This window comes from Camellia sinensis, chromosome 7 (assembly GCF_055761805.1).
Source record: "Camellia sinensis isolate YWXY chromosome 7, ASM5576180v1, whole genome shotgun sequence".
Lineage (NCBI taxonomy): Eukaryota > Viridiplantae > Streptophyta > Magnoliopsida > Ericales > Theaceae > Camellia > Camellia sinensis.
The window spans coordinates 38906443-38927910 of NC_138967.1; the positions used below are offsets into that span (position 1 = coordinate 38906443).

Here is a 21468-nt window from a genome sequence, read left to right on the forward strand (position 1 = left end):
ATGCTGCTGATTTCATGCTACATCTATAACAAACCTGTCAAAGAGTGGATTTGGGGAGCATTGTGCACTGTTATGTTAGTAATAAAAATAGAATTCAAACCATTATAAACTGCCGTATTAATTTGTGGTGACCACAATTTGGAATTCTGTTTACTGCAATCCCAATTTATGTGGTTAATTGCGAAGTTGAGGTGATTTCGGGTTTAATTAGCGGTCTCATTTGGAAATAGATTATTTTAGTAGTAATTTTTGAATTTTTAACTAAAAAATGAGAAGAAAAAAAATTAATATATTTGTAATGACATTTTTTATAATAATAAAAAAACATATAAAAAGTATAGAGAAAATAGAATTTTCGATTATTTTTTTTGGATATAATTTATTGATTTTTTTAAAATATTTTTTTTAGTATTTTTTAACTTTAAACTAAAATACACTCTTCTGAAACGACTCGATAGCAACACATAGAGAGTGATGAAAACATGGAGTGACATAGGACAAGTTTGGTAAGTTGTTAAAAAGTAAAAAAGTTACTCAAAAAGTTAAAAAGTTATCATCATTCACCAAAGTAAAAAATTACGGCTGCGTAATTCTCACTCTTAAGTTTTTCCTACACATTAATTTATACAATTTTTTAATACACATTTTCCATAAAAACTCAAAAAGTTAACCCAAACATTTATATTTTTTTCCCTCAATTTTTTAGTCTAAAAAAACAAAAAGTATACTTATTTAGAACACCCCAAATGCCACATTCACCCTATACTTTCACTAATACAACTACTAATAAATTAGTCACAATAACGCAATTAAATTTAAGAGTATATTTTATATAAAAAAAATATTTTTTGATTTATTTTTTATTATTATTATAAAATAAACAGTTTAAAATCTGTAACTTTTCTCTCTCTCAATTTTAAAAAGTTGGTATATTGTTTTCTCTCGCCCATAGTTTCTGCCGAACTAATGACAGAGATCATGTGCACCGACGTTTACTGTGGAGACCTTACCAACCCGCTCACAGATCGGTGCTGATTTATTTATTTAATTATTTATTCACATTTATGTCTTTCAAATTTTTTCTTATTCTCTCGGAGTAAATTGTAGTGCATGGAGGATGGGCACTTCCCTATTCAAAAGTGGTCCAACTTCTCTCTAGTTGTATAGGATTGAACCTAACGAGAAATAACAATTTCATAATGTAAGTTTGAAAAATAATTTTTAGATGGAACTACAACGTATAAGAGTTTTAGAGATTAAATATTTTGGTCTTTGAAAATGAAAATTTTATTATAAAAGACATTTAAAGATCAATTTCTATCGTCATGAGAATAGTTGCTAAAATGTCATATCGAAAAGTAAAAAATAAGGCTTTTAGCGACAAAATTTTAAAAATATCACTAATAAATAGACTTTTAGGACAAAATAATTTGGTCTCAAAATGGTTTATTTTTTAAGACAGAATTTGATCCTAAAAAGATAATAATTCATTATTAATATCTAATTTTCGTTATTAAAAATATAATGACGACACTTTTTGTAACAAATATATTTGGTCTCTAAAAAATAATTGTTTCTCAATTTTAGTTTCTAAAATCTTAATTTTTTGTAGTGTGACAAAATTTAGAGTGAATTAAGTGTGCTTAAAATATGAATTGCTCTCTATAATTTTAAAAATTATATTTCGCCTCTTAAAATTTTTAATTTCATAACAAATAATCTATTTTATTAATAAATCACCAAATCAATCAACAGATTTTAATGATGTTAGAAATTTATTTTAATTAATAATTTAAATAATTGTATTGTTGTATAAGAGCGGAGTTGAGAATTTTATTGTTTTAGTTAATTCTATTGATAAAGGGATATTTGTAATTTTTCAAATCACAAGAAGTAATCCGTATTTTAAGTAAATCTTATAAAATGTATTTATAATTTACCCTAAAATTTATAAACTTGAATAATTAAAATTATAATTGTTTCTTATGAATTTGTTATTATTTTAAAAGGAAATCATTGATTTGTAATTTTCTTAATTTAACTTGGTGTGGATCCACCATCATGACTATTTCAATGCCTGTTTCAATGATGTGAATTGAATCTTTTAGGGTGGATATATTATTTAAATAAATTAATTGAGTAGATAATTTTATTCGTATAATTTTATCATAATTGTCTTAATAAAATAGATTTTATGTTATCAAATTACATTCGTCATTCAATATTCAAAGACAAATATAATGTAATAAATGATTTACTCATAAGATTATAAAAAATAAATAATTTAAATCATCAAAATAAATGTAATAGTCCACTAGTTAACCAAACTGCACAAGAGTTTAGTCCTCTCCCCCAGTTGGACAGAAGAAGGACCTGTTAAACATTTGTTAACATTTGAAAATATTTGCAATTTATAATTTTTTTGATTTAAAAAAATAATAATATTTACATTTTTTTATTAAATATAAATAAAAAAATATGTTTGGTGCACATGTTTTCACAAAACTTGTTTTTTAAAACAAGTGGGGTTGCACACAGAGATCGGCATTAATGACAAGAAAGATGGAGGTCAACGACAAAGGTGGTGATAGAAGGTGTTAAATTTTTTAATTAATTTTTTTTTTTAAATACACCTAATCTAACTAAATTTACTTAAAAAGTGAAATATTTATAAATTTTTTTTATAAATACAAAAAAAAAATTCATAAATTTTATACTTTCTAAATATATTTAAATTAAATAGATTTAAAAAAATATTATTAAAATATTAAAAAAAAACTCGTGAAAAAAATAAGATTAAAAATTCAAAAACTGTTTTTAAGAAGTCCAAACCAAATATTTAGTAGAAATTAGTGAGTTTTAAAACTATTTCCGTTTATTTAAAAACAAAAAAAAGATACCAAAAACTGATTGTTGCACATGCATAGAATTTGCATTTCCTGTAGGAGAAAAATAAAGGCAACGATAAAAGATAAAAATATACTCCCTGTTCAACGACATGGAAAACGATAAATTAAAAACAATGTATTCTTGTACTAGAATTTTTAAATATATTTTTTCACCAATTAAAAGATTTAAATAAATTTGTGAAAAATTTTTGGCACGACAACATATTATTTTAAATTCTTATTTTTTGTGCCAGACTATGAAATACGGGTACATATACAAATACTAATACTGGTACAATACGAGTACATAAATATGATAAAATTCAAAAAAAATAAAATACAGATACAGCGTAATACGCTTATAAAAAAATATTTATTTTTAATTTAGAATACTACAAAAATTAATTAAATGATTTAATTTGTTAAAATCCAATCTATAATTAACATTTATTTCCAAAAGTAAGGTATAAATCAAAATTAAATGTCAATATATTAAATAACTTATAAATCATAGTTTAATTTTAAAATTATGTAAGCATAAAACTAAAAATAAAAAAAAAAAGTCTAGTGAAATAAGTTTTATCTTTGTAATAGAAAAAAATATTATTTCAATTAAAGTACAGTATGACTTGAGTATATACTAAATATGTGTGGGTATGCTAAAAATTAAGAAAAAAAAATTTAGATACGTGTTTCGTATATCGGGTGCATATGTACCATATGCTTGGAAGTACTTGGTACAGGCAAACAAGGTATAATATAAAATAAATGACTTATTTTTACTTCTAAAAATAGACAAAATGCTAGAGCTGCATCAACTTAACAAACCATGCAGAACCATTTCCACGCATATAAAGTTCTAACTTCTACACACAATCTTCACTACTGTTGCCACTTGTACTGTAACACATACTCATTCCTACTAGTCAAGAAAAAGTATAAACCATCCTCCCTAGGGGTGCAACTCGGGCGGGCTCAACCCGAGCAATCCGAGTCCAGCCCGAGTTTTTTTAGGGCTTGGGCAACTATATCTTGTAATTTGGACGGGCTTGGGCAGATTTTTGATGCCCGAATTGCAATTTGGGCCAGGCTTGGGCAGAACCAATGGCCAACCCGAGCAACCCGAACCCGAATTCAATTTAATATATTATATAAATTATATAATATATATATAATTTAATAAATTATGTAATATATATAAATTAAGTAAAAGAGTTAGTCTTAATTTTCATTTTTATTTTTATTTTTGGTTAGTCTTCTATTAAGTAAAAGAGTTAGTCTTAATTTTTATTTATTTATTTATTTTGGTTAGTTTTCTACCATTAGATTAGCATCTTTTATGTCTACCCTTAGATCTACCTACAGGTTTCTAAACTCGGGCAATTCGGGCAATTCGGGCAACCCGAGTTCAAAATACAAAGCTTGGGCCGGGCTTGGGCAACAATGTTCGGGTTCATGGTCGGGCTTGGGCGGACTTGGACAGTGCCAAATACAATTCGGGTCGGGCTTGGGCAGACCCCCAACCCGACCGAACCCGCCCGAGTTGCACCCCTAATCCTCTCTCACCTTCCAAAAGCACTTGAAATTCTTAATACCACACCTTTCGCTACTCATCTCTTTTGCTGTCAAACAAATCAAACCGGCCGTGCAAACTTCCTGATGTCAGGTCACAGTAGTAAGCTTCATCTTTGCCAACGACTATGTTCACATTCCAGGTGAAATAACCCGCGTAAGTAGGGGTGTGCGCAGTGCGGATCGGTGCGATTTGAGAAAAAAATAAAAACCGTATGGCGGGTGGCGGATTGATAAAAGTGTTACTAGAATGTCATTTTCCTTATCAAAAACCGGCGGTTCGATTGGCAAATAATGGAGGATTTGCCTTGGCGGTTCGGGCGGATTGGCGGTTTATAACAAATATAATTCAATTACAAAACTTAAATCAAAGAGTAAAAAAAAGACGAGAGATACCGTGATGTTAAGTATCTTGCGAAGTTTTCTTCTGATGCAGCAAGTGTAGCAACAACATGATAATATACTATGCCATCAGTTTATTACAAGCATCTGTGGAAGTTATAATGATCAAATACAATACATAAAATTCCCCTCGAGCAGTAATGTAATACTATATTTTAAGGTATAGAACAATAAGCAAACTTAAGTAAAAAAGAATTTTTAGAATCTTATAAAACATGATTTAATAGAAGTGCGGGTCGGTGCGGTTTGAAAGAAAAATAAAAACCGACGGATTGATAAAAGTGTCACTAGAATTTGCCATTTTTCTTATAAAAAATCGGCGGTCCGATTGGCAAATAATAACGAATTTACCTTAGCGGTGCGGTTCGGTGCGGTTTCGGCGGTATTATGTACACCCCTACACGTAAGGAATGCTTTTCGTGCCAAAGATCATTGCCTGGTGATGAGCAATGGGCAGTCATTGTACCTGGGATTTCATAGAGGATGCTCACAGTTCCCCGAGCTAAGGTAAGCGACTCCACTGTTGAGCACTGGTACATGGCCAGGGCCAAGGCAAGCATAAGAATATAATTTTTTAGGCAACCCATGTTTTTTTGTTTTTTGGGGGCTGATGTTAGGGTAATGGTATGGCAATGTAATCGTGTTTCATTTCTTTAAATAGGCGGTAGTCTATGAAATCTCTGCAATTTAGGAATGAATACGGTAACCCTTCAAAGTTTTTAGTTACACATAAAATTGTGCATTTAAAGAAATGAGACATCAATACATTGCCCAAAGAAAAACAGAAAACATTGAGTTGTCTCAAAAATTAAACAAAAATGGTATAGTGACAATTTTCGATACTATCTGATGTGTCATTAATGAATTGCTATAAAACATGAAATTCAGGTAGCCACATAGGACAATGAGATCGCCAAATATGGTTTGTATGGAATGAGGATAAATAAATGAGAGTAATGGTAGAGATTCCAAAAGTTTTACTAAAATTGCTATTAAATGTCTTACATAGATGTAGAACTCACCTGGTGTAAGACATTTGGTGAAAATTTTGATAAAATTTTTAAGATCTCTAACATTTTTCAATAAATAATTGTTAAGGGAGGTTACTATATTCACAGTTTTATCTACAGTATTTCTAAATCTCTTTTATATGATAAGTTGATTCGTGTTCTTCATAGCTCTCGATTTTACATGGTAAGGTTCCTTGATATGGGAGAGAGGACCATAGGTACAATCAATAATAATAATAAAACCCACAAATCTAGTACCATGCATATTTAATTTAATACATAAAAAAAGCATATAATCATTTCATCTGTGAAAGGCCTTGTGGACACATCTAACTTTAACTATGGAGGTAAAGCAACTTTACAATTAATTACCAAAGTTAATAACCAAACAAATATTTTTCAAAGCCTTGCGAATTGATGACCTCATTGTTTTACCTTTCTCTCAAATAAAGGAAAAAAAGGGTGTTGTAGAAAGAGAAAATTGATAGAGAATCTGAAATGGGTACTTAGAGAGAAACCAAACACAGAGAGTCCAAGGACAAAAAAAAGAAAAAACTACATCCCCTTTTGTCTATTATTCCACTTTCCTCTGTGTGTGTGTTTTTTTTCTCCTCTCAGTAGCATAGCGGAATAAAAAATACTGATCGGCAATGACAAAACCTTACTCAAGGTAATGGAGTAACGTTATCACCAAGGAATATATTTTTCATAGCTTGATGCAAAAATTAAGAGACTTCTAAATGAATTCTTTCTTGACAACACGATGACTTGATTTACAAGAACACTTCTCCCTTATCTCCCACAATATTCAAAGTTTAAACCCCAAAAAAAAAAAAAATGGAAAATTCACACTGCATGCAAAGCAGAAACTATGATATATGGACTCTTCAAAATAAATCAATTTACTCGTGTCGGACACTCGACACTTGGATAAAAATGTGCAATATGTGTTCGATACTTTCCTCGGACGCTTCTAATATATTTATATTTAACACTATCTTACATGTATATATTGTTATATAATTGTTATAAAATGCATTTTTGACATTGTATGTCACATATAGCATAATTTTATCTCACACGATAAATTAAAAATATAAAAATATAACCCTTTTTTGTTGAGTCCGCTGCTCATCCTTAAATTTGAGATTTGATGGGATCCACGTCTAAACCCTGCACCCGTACCTTAGTTCATGTAACATAGACCAAAAGCTTATCAAACACAAACAACTTCCAATTTCGACTAAATGCTCAAAATAGAGATTTTGAAATAGGCCATGCACTTGGCCAAATAAAAGGAACAGGCAGTAGGAGGCCATCAGTAATTGTGCCAGTGGCTACAAAAGTAATTTGTAGAAGAAAGGCTGTTTGAATACCACATGAAAATGAAGCAGTCTGTGTTTCTAATTACTAATTAATCCATGGTGGTTTCCTTTATTTTTATTTTTTTTCTCTAAACAGGCGAATTCTTTCTCCCTAGCATTATTTGAGAAAATGGCGATATAGGGATTCTATGTTCTTTTCCATGTCTGCACAGAGAGCTAGGGGACTATGGTAATGACTAATTCTTCTACAACCAATGTGGGTATGTTGAAATGCAATACAAAACACAATGAAAAGTATATTCCAGTACAAATCCATTACAGTGTTTCTGTTAATGAAAACCAGAAATATACTCGTACCTTTATATATACCAGTTTTCAGTTGTTCAGCATATTTGAAAGTTCTCCAGTATGGGCTGAAAACAGTGATTAGCTGGTACCAGCTAGGCCAACTAAATGGCCAATCTCATCTTCAAGGTGTGAAAAGTGAATCAAGAACTTGTCATGAAGCTCAGAGCAGTCAAAATGATTTTGCTGCAAATGAGGAAGAGCATCACAAATAATTTTCAAACCGCTCTGCAGCAATTCCACCCCTTGGTTAATTCCATCAGGAAGTTTCCGTCTTTTATTGGCTTGGTTTTCAACGTCAATCTCCATGGTTTCATTTTCTATAACACCCAGATCAATAGTTTGACATTTCCGAATCAATTCTTTTAGCTTCAGACCTTCCTTTACAAGCAATTGAAGTTGATCAGTGCTAGGTATCACTGTAAGAAGAGCCATTTCCTTCTCCAGAAATGTCTTCAACTCAGACATAAATCTCTCTTCGTTTGCCTCATTCCCTGACTCTAAATCAAATGAAAGAGCTGCATTTTGTGGCACATATCTCCAGAGCTGAACGCAAGAAGTACGGGCGGCAAAATATCCAAAGGCTGTGATTGCCAAATGAACAAATGCCCAGTGCTGCTCTCTGAATAAAATGTGGTACAACTCCCATACAGCTGAGCTCTTTGTACTATTATCATTCTCTGCCAATTCAATATGACCAAGGCCAGCCATGAAAGTGGCAAGACTTGGTTTGCATTGATACAGTCGAGTATCTGAGACCACAGGCCCAGAGATAAAAAGATTACGAAGCTCCAAAATGACTTCTTCCATCCCGTCTGATGCATATAGATGCTTCACATTTGAGATGATTCCTAGAGTTTCACTCAGAAGCTTACGATAATGGTCTTTCATTACGTTATCCACTGTATTTCCATAGCTACGAATAACAACAACTAGAAATCTCAGGGTCTTCATGTCAATATCAGATATGCTGTCCTGACTAGAAAACATATGAGAAGGCCCTCAGTTAAAATTGTTACTATGGGGAGAGCAGTGACAAATTTACTAAGAAATGTTTAAAATGGGAATAATATGAGGCCTTTAATGGTTTACAAGCTAAGATTTATGACTAACTCAGCAAGAATTTTGAGAAAATAACTGGAGCAAAAAGAAAAATGAAAAAAAAATGTTGACATGTTTGAGCATGGGAGATAAGATGGAAAATCAGTTGTGAAATGGTGTCTTGCAAATAACCATTGAATTTTGCATGCCAATAGTTGTCATTCTTAGTATCTCAACAAATTATTGCTCATTACAGACTGAATAATTTAATGTCAGTTACTGGCATTCAATTTAAGACCTATCCTTAAACATGATTATTTAGTCATCATTGATTCCACGGAGTCGATTTTTACTTTTACATGTAAAAGTTCATCGGTCATATGTAAAGGAATTCATTACTTACAGAGACCGCAGGGAAGCAGACAGAGCAAACACTGGTGCACCAAACACACCAGAACCACACCCTCTAATTGATACATCATCAAAGCTCTCCATGAACTCGAAGTATTCAATTAAAATTCTTTTTGTAGCAATACTTTTCATTCTATCAGAAAGCAAATTTAGCGGGAATCCTTCCATGAGCAACGCTACAAACAGAATGGATGACGACTGAGATCTGTTACTGCCAACAATTTCACTGTAGACTTGATCTACTGTAGATTGTGAAACATATGTGAGAAGCATGCAAATTGATCTTGCGATTTTTCGTAGAGCACTACCAGGAATCAGAACCGATTCTGAAGATGCCACAGACCTCAATAGTAAGCAAAGTTTATCAATAATGGCATTCACCATTTCTACCTCAGCATGCCGCACCATAAAGCACCAAAGATCCATAACAATCTCCCAGCAAAGGAAGTGAGGATGGAAGAAATTTTCGAGAAGGAAAGTCTCCATTTCCCTCCAAGCTAAACTTGAAGAGACGACAATCATGAAGGTTTTCAGTGCATGCAGAATAGAAAAGAACATAGGTTGATAAGCTAGCTCTGGAGTTTTACCAGAACCACATAGTATAGGAATTTGCAAAATAAGACACCAAGAATATACCTCTTCATCGGCTAAAATATTTAGAAGCCACCCAAGCTTTCTAGTGATCCCAAGTCTTACATCATCTTCAAGATCAGGAGCAATTTTCAGAAGATTAAGAAATAAGGCAATCCGACCAAGCAATAATACTTTTTCTCCATGCATATTGTCACTACTTATAGAGAAGATAGCATCCATCTTAGAAGTTCTATGGATATTACTTGGATCTCCGGGGATAAAATTTGAATCATCTTCATCATGGAACAACCAGTCCAGAATTTGGAACTTGTCCTCTTGTTTCAGTTGAGCTGAATTTAATAAAGAGTTCAGTAAATGGAAGGATGCAGGTTCCAAGAGATCTGCCAATACTTCACTTGCAGATTTCAAAAGTTCTTCTTTACTCAATAAGATTCTAAACGTGGAGGTCATCAAGACACAGAGTGTTATATCTTTGAATGCTGAAAATGCCTGGCATGGGTATTGGGAGGATATTCTTACTGCATTAATCAGATAAAATTTTACAGGAAGGAATATCCTTTTTGCTTCTTGCACAGAAACTGTTTCTGTTAGCAAAGAAGACCAAGTTTCAGCTGCACATCTCAAAGATTCATTGGCCAGTGAAATTAGAGTCAGAATAATGTTTGCCACATCCAATTTTATGGCTAAAGCCCCCTTCCCAAGCTGAAGCAGTGTTACCACACCTTTCCATGACAAATTAAGCATACTCACTAGACTCCCACCATCATTAGCTGCTAGGACTCCCAATTCACACAATTGTTTTACAGTGCATTTTGCTATGCTGATAACATGATTCGCTTTATCAGCCTCTTCACAATCTGAGCCATTTTTATCTTTCTCAGTTCTTGCATCAAGGAAATCCCAGTTTACAGCATTGGAATACACCCTGCATAGACGTATGACAGCATCAAGGACCTGCTGTCCCACTTTCAGTACTTCCGAACCAAATTCATGAATTCTCTGTTTAATAATGACAAAGGAGCATGGTTAGCAAGTGATGACAAGTGCCAATTATATTGTCGGATCAATAATGAAGAGTCTAGACAGGATAGCCTCTTTCACACTTAAATCTAAAATTATACATCTAACTTCAGATAAGTGCTAGGTTGTATGCCCAAAGATTGGACAAATGTTAATCTGTTTCTAGCTGTATAAGATTATATCTAGAACAAATTAGAATGTAATAATTGTAAAAATCCTTATAGTTTCAGTCAACTGAAAACTCTGCAAATATCGAGACTTAAATAGAGCCTTTAAAATGAATACTATCTCCACCAACTTGAACTGACATCATATAAATATTACAAGATAGCTCAGAATCCATTTCAGACATTTACACATACATATATCCATACATACAAACATACATAGATATATTGTCATATACCATACCCATAAATATGTATGTGTGTCTATAGATCTACTCACACTTGAGATATACTCCCACATTACAGATACAAACTTGTTTATAATATTATAAAAAAATTGCAGTTACAGCTCAAAGTGCACAACTGCAAATAAACATGAATAAGCAATAAACTCCTTCAATATACCTTTTAATGGACTTACCTTTGTTCCACCTGGTACATAGTCTTGGGTAGAACTCAACACTATTGAGGTGAGGGTGCCCTCACGCTTATATACTTCCAATTACTTTAGTACATAGGTGATGAAGGACTTCGCTTCACGTCCTCCCTCACACCCAATGTGCTCACTCGGCAACACATGCGGTGTGCAGGCCATGGATACACACCCTAACCATCCTTGGTACTCCGGTTCTAATACCATGTTATATAGTCTTGGGTAGAACTCAACCTCAAAAGTTAGTTATTGAGGTAAGGGTGCCCTCACAGTTACATGCTTCCAATTACTTTAGTAACTAGATGATGTGAGACTTCGCTTCACACTACCTCAGCCAAACTAGGTTTAATATGCTCTTATATAGTTGAATATAAGCATCTCGGCAGGTAGTAAACTGAGCAGAGCCAACCCAAGGTAGCTAGTACATCCAGAAATATCTCAGTTGGGATTTGTCAGTTCTTAGCTCAAATTAGAGTTTAGGACCGAAGTTCGATGCGTGAAGTTGATGAAACAAGCAATATATTCAGGGTTTGGGTATTAGAAAAATAACTGAATATCATGTTATAACAAAACAACAGCATTTGCTTCTTTTATTTGGACAGTGATTGCATCCCCACTCTTTTTCATTCAATTTGGAATATATTCTTTTATCAGAACGATATGAACCTCATGCTCAGGTTGTTAGTTATACTTCGGTAAGCTGAAGCTGAACATGCTTCTCTACGCTCTGTAGAAACTTCAGCTGAGCCTGAACATGATCTTAGACTAGTGAGCTTGATGAGCCAATCTTAAATGCTATGTTACATGGACTCTTCAAATTAAATCAAATACCCGTGTCGGACACCTGACACTCGGACAAGGGTATGGGATATGTGTCAGATACTTTTCAACGGATACTTCTTATATAATTATATATAACACTATTATTATATGTATATATTGTTATATAATTGCTATAAATGTCATTTTGACACTATAAGTTAAATACAATATCATTTTATCTCACATATTAGATTAAAAATATAAAAATATGACATTTTTTTGCCGAGTCCGCATATCCTTAAATTTATGATTTGATGAGTCCGACCTCTAGATACATACCCGCACCCGACACCCGTACCCGAGTCTATGTAACATAGCTTAAATGGTCCAGAGTTCAGCTTGGCTTGGCTGGTTCTCTTAACACTAGTTTTTTAAATTCAAAGTTGCACAATTCACAAAAAACTTATGAAGCACAGGTACAGGTACGGATACAGGTATGCTGATACGGTAAAATCCAAAAAAAATAAGATACGCCGATACGGTAAAATCCAAATATTTATTTTTAATTTGGGGTAATGCAAAAATTGATTAAATAGTTTGATTTGTTAAGATCCAACCTACAATTAACATTTGATGCCGAAAATAGAAGTATAAACCAAAATTAAATGTCATTATATTAAATAACTTGCAAACCATAACTTAATTTTAAAATCATACTAAGTATAAAACTAAAAATAAAAAGAATTCTAGTGAAAGGAATTTTATCTCTGTAGTAGAAGAAAATATTATTTCAACTGAGATACGATACGTCAAATATTAAGAAAAAAAAATTTGGATACATGTTTTGTGTACCCGGTATGTATGTAGAAATACCATACAAAGAATCAAACACCAGTAAGTATCCAATACGAGTATGACATGTTTGTGGAAGTAACCATGCTTCACACTAACTCATTAGGTCATGAAGCAAACTGTAAACTATTTACACCGCACCATTTACACACAAAAAACTTATGAAGCATAGGTACGGGTACAAGTACTGGTACTAGTACGATACGGATACGCCGATATGGTAAAATTTAAAAAAGTAGGATACGGATATACGAATACGGATACGGCTTGGTACATTTATAAAAAAATATTTATTTTTAATTTGAAGTAATGCAAAAATTGATTAAATTGTTTGATTTGTTAAGATCCAACCTACAATTAACATTTAATGCCGAAAATAAACGTATAAACCAAAATTAAATGCCATTATATTAAATAACTTGCAGACTATAACTTAATTTATTATTATTATTATTTTTTTGATAAATAGACTATAGCTTAGTTTTAAGATCATACTAAGTATAAAATTAAAAATAAAAAAGAATTCTAGCGAAAGGAATTTTATCCCTATAATAGAAGAAAATATTGCTTCGACTGAGGTACGATACGACTTGGATATATATTAGGTATGTCTGGATACGTTAAAAATTAAGAAGAAAAAATTTAGGTACACGTTTCATGTACCCGGTACATATGCAGAAATACCATATAAAATACCATACGACGGTAAGTATCTGGCACGGGTATGGCATGTTTGTGGAAGTACCCATGCTTCATACTAACTCATTAGGTCATGAAGCAAACTGTAAACTTTTTACACCATACCATTTACACAAAATTTAGATGTGAAGAAGGGTTGCCTTATTTCTAAAACAATTGTATGGAATTTACTAATTTGTGACTTCATATGTGATTAACTAATCCCAAGGGGTTGGCTTGGTGGTTAAGGCTTGGGACTTGGGGGTGTGTTCCCTCAAAGATTTCAAGTTCAAAACTTCCTCTGTGCAAACAATTTCTTAGGGCCAGTCTATACGGGACTTATGCCCTGACTTTAATTGGGGTCCTCACAAGGGGATGGTCGGATTGGTCCTCCGGATTCGTCGATCCAATGGGCCGGATACCAAGTTATCAAAAAATATATATACATATACGTGATTAACCAAAATAAGGATGAAATTAATGGTTGCCTTATTGCTAACAACAGTTTTATGGAACTCATTGTAATTTCATACATGATTTACCTCAAATTGATTTGGTGGATAAAACAATATATTATAGATAGCTCTCTTAAGTGAAGGCTACATCACAACTGGCAGAGCAAACATAAATAAAATATTCAATACCTTGATTTCTGATATTGAACTATTTGTCAGATTTAACAGTTCAAATGTGAATTTCTCAACTGTAACCATCAACTCCTTATCGTCTAAAACAGGATATCTTGCTAAAGCTGAAAAACTAGCAGCAGCGTACCTCAACAGATCCACAAGCAACTGCAAAAGAAAAATTCACAGCTGTCAGGGAAATATTGCTTTAAGACAGTTGGCATGCTTTGGTGCAGAGAATTTAATGCCAGGTCTTGTAGAGTTTCAGAAATCAAAGCAAAAATGCAGAGACTACGGCAAGAAGAAAAGTTGCACCATAACAAATATTTCAAACACAAGACTTGTGGCAACTGGAAAGAGTACCAAAGAGATAATTAACAGAAGAGAAGACTCGAAAGGCACAATAAGTATCTTAAATAAATGTTAATCTAAAACAGATTCTGATGAAAGAAAGTTTTTTTTTTTTTTTTGCCCCTCACAGGATACAGTTTTGATTTCTCTAATAAAAATATTTTGATGATTTTTAACAGTACAGAGTTTAATTTGATACAAGACTTTTAATTAAAGGCTATGATATATGCAGAAGCATTTTCAGAAAATGTCCCAATCCACCAAAACAAGTCGCGACTTGCCATCCTCTGTGAACAGGTGTGACATAACAACCTTAAGAAATTCAACATCCAGTTTGACTATGGTCAAATCAATACTTATCAATAATGCAAGGAAACTCAAAAGTAAAGAAAAAATAAAAATGACACATCATTGTAGGGTCCAAACCTACAAGTCTCAAAGTTCTGAGAAGACCTTGGCAAATATTCTGGAAAAATTATTTTAAAGCCTTTACAAAACCGATTAACTATGTTAGTAGTTTTTTATTAAAAAAAAAACTCAACCTTCTAGTTCTAAACCTTCCTTCAGCATTTGGATTACAATTCAATTGCAGTAAAATCTAGATGTCGGTTAAATCAGCATTTATGTAATCAGCACAATGCAAGTCCATGTTCTCACAAATGAAACATACTAAGGGTTTTTTTATTCCAATACTAGGTTCTTCCTACAGCTAGCAAGTTTCTACAAGCTGCATAATTTTATTTTCAAATAAGAATTCTGAAAAACAATGTTGATACTTCTCTTTGCACAATCCTGTAAAACGACTTCATAACTCAAGAAAAGTCCCACTTAAGAAAATTCATTAGGTAATTAATTTACATCACATATCATTTACCTGGAAAAAGAGATTGCAATGTTCTTCTTGAGACTCCTCAGTCGACATAAGTGTCATCTTCAAATGCTTTCCACACCATATGCTTGCCTAAAAGTAAGACTCAAGATATTCACCAACACATATTTCTAATAACTTCAAGAAACTGAAATATAGCATCTGTTACAGAAGTACAGATAACCTAATGAAGTAGACAGAGGATAGAAATGAAATGTACCTTGATACCAAGAGAAATAAAGTGCCGTAGACATCCTGATATGTCTAACTCAAGATATTTTGCAGCTACATGCACAATAGTTTTATTTAACATGCACTGGGAAATGTCCAAGCATGTGAAGTCTTCCCAGAAAATCTAGTCAGCTGTTAAGGTAAGAACTGTGACAAAAAATATAGAACACTCAAACAGTGTGCAGGAATATTACACACTGAAAAATGATAATTTCCTCTTTCACAATTAATGTGGGTGATTATACAATAAAGGAGTTCAATGTGCAAGGCTTTGTTGCCACAGATCACAGCACCATCTAGTCATTTATCACACTAAAGAATGTGTACCACAAGCACATGCATCTTTGTTCCAATCAGTAAGAGATCAGCACATGACAAACTAGTTCTAATCTGAAGCTTTCTTTTATCTAATAGAATAGGACTATAAGAAAAGATCTTTGGACTGATAGAAAGAACAAAACAAATTATTTCCCATTTACATCCGCCCTTTGTGCCACATCACTTGCCTTTTTTTCTTCTTTTCCACTAATTCATCTTCATCTCATTGTTTATCAAAAAAGGAATAATAATCATAAGGGGAAGATATAAGAAGCCATGAGTCACTATTCTAAATTTAGAGAGAAAACGATGAGTACAAGGAGACCAACTCCCCTCCCCCCAGCACAAGTGCACAGGCATGCCCTAAGAAAAATAAAAAAGTACATCATTTTTTGGAGACAAATTAAATTGCCAAATTGCTAAAGTTTAAACATTTTGTGATGACACAGGTTTGAGACAGTTAGATTAGAAAAATAAGGGGAGATCTGAGGTGGACAGGGTGAGAGTTGATGTGGTAATAGGGGGTAGAGATGGTAGGAGTAGTGGAGAACTAAAGGTGGTGAACAAAAGTGTTCAAGTTGCCGAATGAGGAGATTTTCTATAAATACGAGGGTCAGAACATGAGTGCCACTTGATCGCTCTAACTGAGCCGCATTCCCTTGAAGGTCCAGCATATACGTCACAAGGAAGCATTCAGGCACCCCCTTACGCCCAACCTCGAGAGGATCCATAGGCCCTACTCTTGATCTAGGTTAGCGTGAGCGGATTAAGGTACCAGTGGAGACAAGGGATTGAGGCATAGGAGAAGCATGCTTAGGTAGAGTATCAATTGGCAAAGCCAAGGGTACCTAGCTTGTCACTGTAAGCAAAAGAGGTGACACACTTAAGTGACGATTTGCTTGGTCGAGCCAAAGGGTGTAGAATCTATTGTTTCTCCCATCTCTATCTATAAAATTACTACTTCAAACAGGGGATCTTCCTGGGATCCTGATTTTCCCAAGGAATCATATTATAATCAATCTATCTCACAAGAAGGCAAACTGCTCTGTGTCACCCATCAATTTACTAGCATATTAACCAAAGAACAACTCAATCTATCTCACAAGAAGGCAAACTGCTCCGTGTCACCCATCAATTTACTAGCATATTAACCAAAGAACAACTCTTTACCTCTCTTTTGAGGGACAACATACAAAGAGAAAAATTGAACAACCTATGCATAAAACATGAAATATAAGAAACTTCATTTTTCAAAACTAAAAGTAACACCAAGAAGATAATTTATTTATTTATTTATTTTTTGAGAAAAAAAAAAAAAAAAAGAGGACAAGCAAAGACTCAAAAGAATATTACAGTCACAAATCAGTTTAAAAGTGACAAGCAAAATCTTTCTCAGTAAGTGAATCAACATGTTTTTGCAAGTCAGAAATTTCTCGTTTTCAGATTGTCATAGACCCAATCTTGAAAAATCAATAATATTCAAATCAATTTCAAGCAAGGAAGCACGGATACGGATACGGGATACGGATACGAATACGGCGATACGGCAAAATTTGAAAAACTAGGATACGGGTACGGCGGGGATACGTTCATAAAAAATATTATTTTAACAATTTTTAGTAATGCAGTATGCATAAAAATAAAACCTAAAGCAAAAGATAACTTGATAAAGTGGAAAAATTCCTATAAAACTAAGAGTCTTCAAGGTCAATAGCTTCAACTTGTTCCCCTTCATCAGTGAATATCACAGACCTTAGCTAAAGCCAAAAAACCATTCTTAAATAAAAATTTCAGCAAATATACTTTTTTAAGTCATCAATGATAGCCTAGGAAGCACGGATACGGATATGGTGATATGGGGATGTGGATATGGCGATATGTCAAAATTTGAAAAAGTATGATACAGGTACAGCGAGATACATTCGTAAAAAAATAAAAATAAAAAATAATTTTAATAATGTAATATGCATGAAAATAAAACTTAAAGTAAATTAATAAATAAAAAGAGGGATTCCTATTAACCTAAAAGTGCTCAAACATTCATAAAACATCCAAAACTAAAAGCAAAAGCAAAAGCAAAAGCAAATGCAAATGCAAATTAAACATCATCCTTACATGTCAACACCAAAAAAAGAATGAGAGCAGTGAGAAGAAACGTGAGAGAGTGAGAAAGCGAGAGAGAAGTGAGAGAGACAACAAGGATACATCAATTTGACAAATTCTATTACTTTAACTCTCACTATATTCCTCTTATCAAAGAACTAAACAAAATATTATAAGTAATATATAACTTCGAGTATCCGATACTTCAAAATTAAGTATCCGATACTTCAAAATTAATAAAAAATTAATTAAAAAGTATTCGATACTTTTAAGAAGTATCTGATACGTATCCGCGAGTATCCGAGGAGTATCGGTATCTGATAAGTATCCGATACGGATACGTCACCCTTTTTGAAGTATCCGTGCTTCATAGATTTCAAGGCAAGGACTAGACACAATAACAACGAAGTCACTTGGGAATGCCTATAAGAAGCATCTTCACCTAATTCCACTATGACAACAGAATCTGTTGATATACAAGACTGGAATTTTTGCTATACAATAAGCCACTGTAATTTCTCCCATGCTTACAACCAATTCTGGACACTACCCATTTTAACCATAACAATCACGCAAGACACAAACTCAACTATATTTCAGATTTATATAAAAAAGAATGAATGAAATGAAAAACAATTGCAAAACAAAGTTGGCTGGATACTATTAGGGATTCAATAAGAGAACCCAATTCAGATTTCTCAGATATCCCCAACTCCTCAAGTTTGATAAGAAGTTGAACGCGGCTCTCAACAACCTGTAAGATAAAAAGTTTTATGTATCACAAATGTTATACCATTCACCATAGACTATAAGATCCATTGTAACAACTTCAGTACCCAGTAACATTTGTTAAATTCCCCATCAAAGTCCAAATTGATGAAGTATGATGGACATAAAGACAACAAAAGAAGTAAATAGAAAAACCGGAATAAAATTAATATGACTACAGAAAGTATTTAAAACAGATTATGAAATGAAGGAATTGTAGATTAGTGAGCACAAATTTAATAGATAAGTACAAAGAAGCCATTAGAGTTTACTACTATAGCACTACCATACTCAAAAGTCAAGGATAGCATTCTCTAAAAATAAGAAGTGTCCACAAAAGATGAAATTTATTATCTGTAGACAAAATTTGGTAATTAAGATGACAAAAAATACAGCTTAGTTTTACTTCATGAAATATATCAACCCTAAGAACAAATTATGAAATATTTGAACCCGAAGAAGAAAGGAGGTTATCGTCAGTTTGTACTGCATTTAGATGAGTCCATACTACAAAAGGTCAAAATGAATAATAGTATTTTATCACACATTGCCATCGCGCTTCCTGAAGAAAAAAGGGGAGGGGGGGGGGGGGGGGGGGGCGTGTTGGTTAACAAAATCTGCATGGTTGGCATGAAAGTATGCATAAACCGAGTAAACACCTTTTCAGAGGTTGTTTGGAAAAACTTATTTGCAACTTAAAAAAATCTAGCTTAAGAAAAACATCTAAACCCAACTTCATACAAGTTAACTTTTTGAGCTTGTTTTGAGCTAGAAAAATAAATAAAAAGTTTTATCAAACAAAATTTTCAAGGTACAACTGTTTAAGCATGGAAGTTCAAATTAATTTTTTGTAAAAATGACTCTCATTGCAACTATCGAATTACACGAAAGCTTAATGAATTAGAATCAATGAAGCTGCTCGAATTAATTCCTTGAAAACCCTAACATAGTAGTAATCATAACTCCATAAATGCATACGGATTGCCGGGATTTCGATGAATCGATCCATAAGTGAAACGATAGTTCAATTTCTGTGTTAATTTAGTGCAATTAAATCTGCTAAATACTTTTGTGTTTGTGTAAACTACAACAAAAGAGCTAATCAAGGTGATTAAGAAATGAAAGAACAATTAAGAGTGAAAAAGAAGCTTACATCTGAAGATGTAATTGCTTCCAGCAAGCTATGCAAGTCGTCGTTACTCGACCTCTCTCTCACCATCTCTCTCTCTGTTTTTCGCTCGCTGTTTCTCTCTCTTCGTTTTCCCGCCTTTAACAGGCGAAAAGAAGGGGAAGAACTATTTATAGTAGGGCTTGGACTGTCTTCGGCTGGGACGGTCCAGTCCGGCCCATTTTGAGCCCATCTCGACGATCCATGTATGAATCACCGAATATTTCATTTTTATAAAAAAATTATATTAATCGAATATCAATAATTATTTGATAAAATTATATTTGTGCGAATATTTTATTTTTAAAATCATAATTACCGTTAATACAAATTTGATCAGATTATTATCTATATTCAATCAACATAATTTTTTGTAAGAACGAAGTATTCAACGAGTTCTACACATTGAACAGTTTGAATTATTGATGTGAGTCTAATGATGAAATCATAAAAATCCAACAATACTCTCCAATTTGATATTAGACTGGAGACTTGGACCGTCTCCAATTGACCTTATAATACTTGATTAAATTTGTGGCTAAATTACACTAACTTCTCTTGAGTTTGAAGAAATATAGTGAGTCTCATGGATTTAGCATAATTATATTATGTTCTACAATATGTGAATACATATTACTTTACTCTCCAACATTAGTCACTGCTTGTTGTAGGGGTTGGCAAGCATTCACTAAAAATCCGTCAAAATTGAATGATCCAAACCAATCTGTTATAGAATAGATAGTTTCAATAATCTGAGTGAACGGATACATATGCATTTTTTTCAATATGTCTAAGTTTGGACGAATAGTGGATGAGAGGCTACCCTGCACAATTCAATCCGCTAATACTTCTAAAAAAAATGAAATTATGTTTTGTGTGTTAAAAAAAAAAAACATTTTATTTGTAATTATGTTTGATATTTATAAAATATGAAAGTTGAGCCTTTAATTTTATTATAAAAAATAAAGAATCAAAACTTTTGAACACAAAATAGTAAAGAATTATTGAGGTTAGGAGAAGTTAAAAGGTTGAAGACACGAGAATATACGGCAATGTAGAAATAAAGATGAAGATGTAGGAGGTTATGGGATAGGGGTACTGTTTTGCCTCAAGGCACAATAGTTATTGTTGCTTTTTGTGGGAGATTTTTCTGAGTATTTTTTAATAATTTGAACCGTTATATTGTAAGGTTCGTCAAGAATATTATTCATGTAAAAAATCAAGTTAATCGGATATTCATAATCCTATGATCAACCCTAATTGTTTTAAAAAATTTATGAAAGTTACGTTAACTGTTAATTTTTATGAAAACAAATGTGCTTTGATTATAGCGCTACAGATATCCAATCAATTTGATTTTTTGCATGGATGATCTACTCGACGATCCCTACAATGTGAACGATTCAGATTATCGAAAAATGTTTGAGACAATCTCTCACAAGACAACAACAGTAACTATTGTGCCTTAGAGCACAATAGTATTCCCCCATTCGGAGGTTATGAGTAATTATTTGGGTGGTAGTTAGTGGTAGTTT

The 21468-nt window shown here is 32.8% G+C and overlaps 1 protein-coding gene across 2 annotated transcripts; it reads right to left on the minus strand.

The window, feature by feature from the left end:
• Positions 1–5237: 5237 nt before the first annotated feature.
• On the minus strand, positions 5238–20062 carry LOC114262757 (holliday junction resolvase). Of its 2 annotated transcripts, none has more exons than XM_082877791.1 (8): positions 19919–20062; positions 18659–18751; positions 15566–15700; positions 15352–15438; positions 14145–14294; positions 8987–10587; positions 7555–8521; positions 5238–5392 (listed from the first exon to the last, which is right to left on the minus strand). In XM_082877791.1, exons 1-7 carry the CDS (start codon positions 19982–19984, stop codon positions 7624–7626), a joined length of 3030 nt encoding a protein of 1009 aa, XP_082733917.1. In that variant the 5' UTR covers positions 19985–20062; the 3' UTR covers positions 5238–5392; positions 7555–7623. The 2 variants fall into 2 exon arrangements, with proteins under 2 accessions (XP_082733917.1, XP_082733916.1); XM_082877790.1 differs by having other exon boundaries at positions 5244–5382.
• Between the last annotated feature and the right edge of the window lie 1406 nt (positions 20063–21468).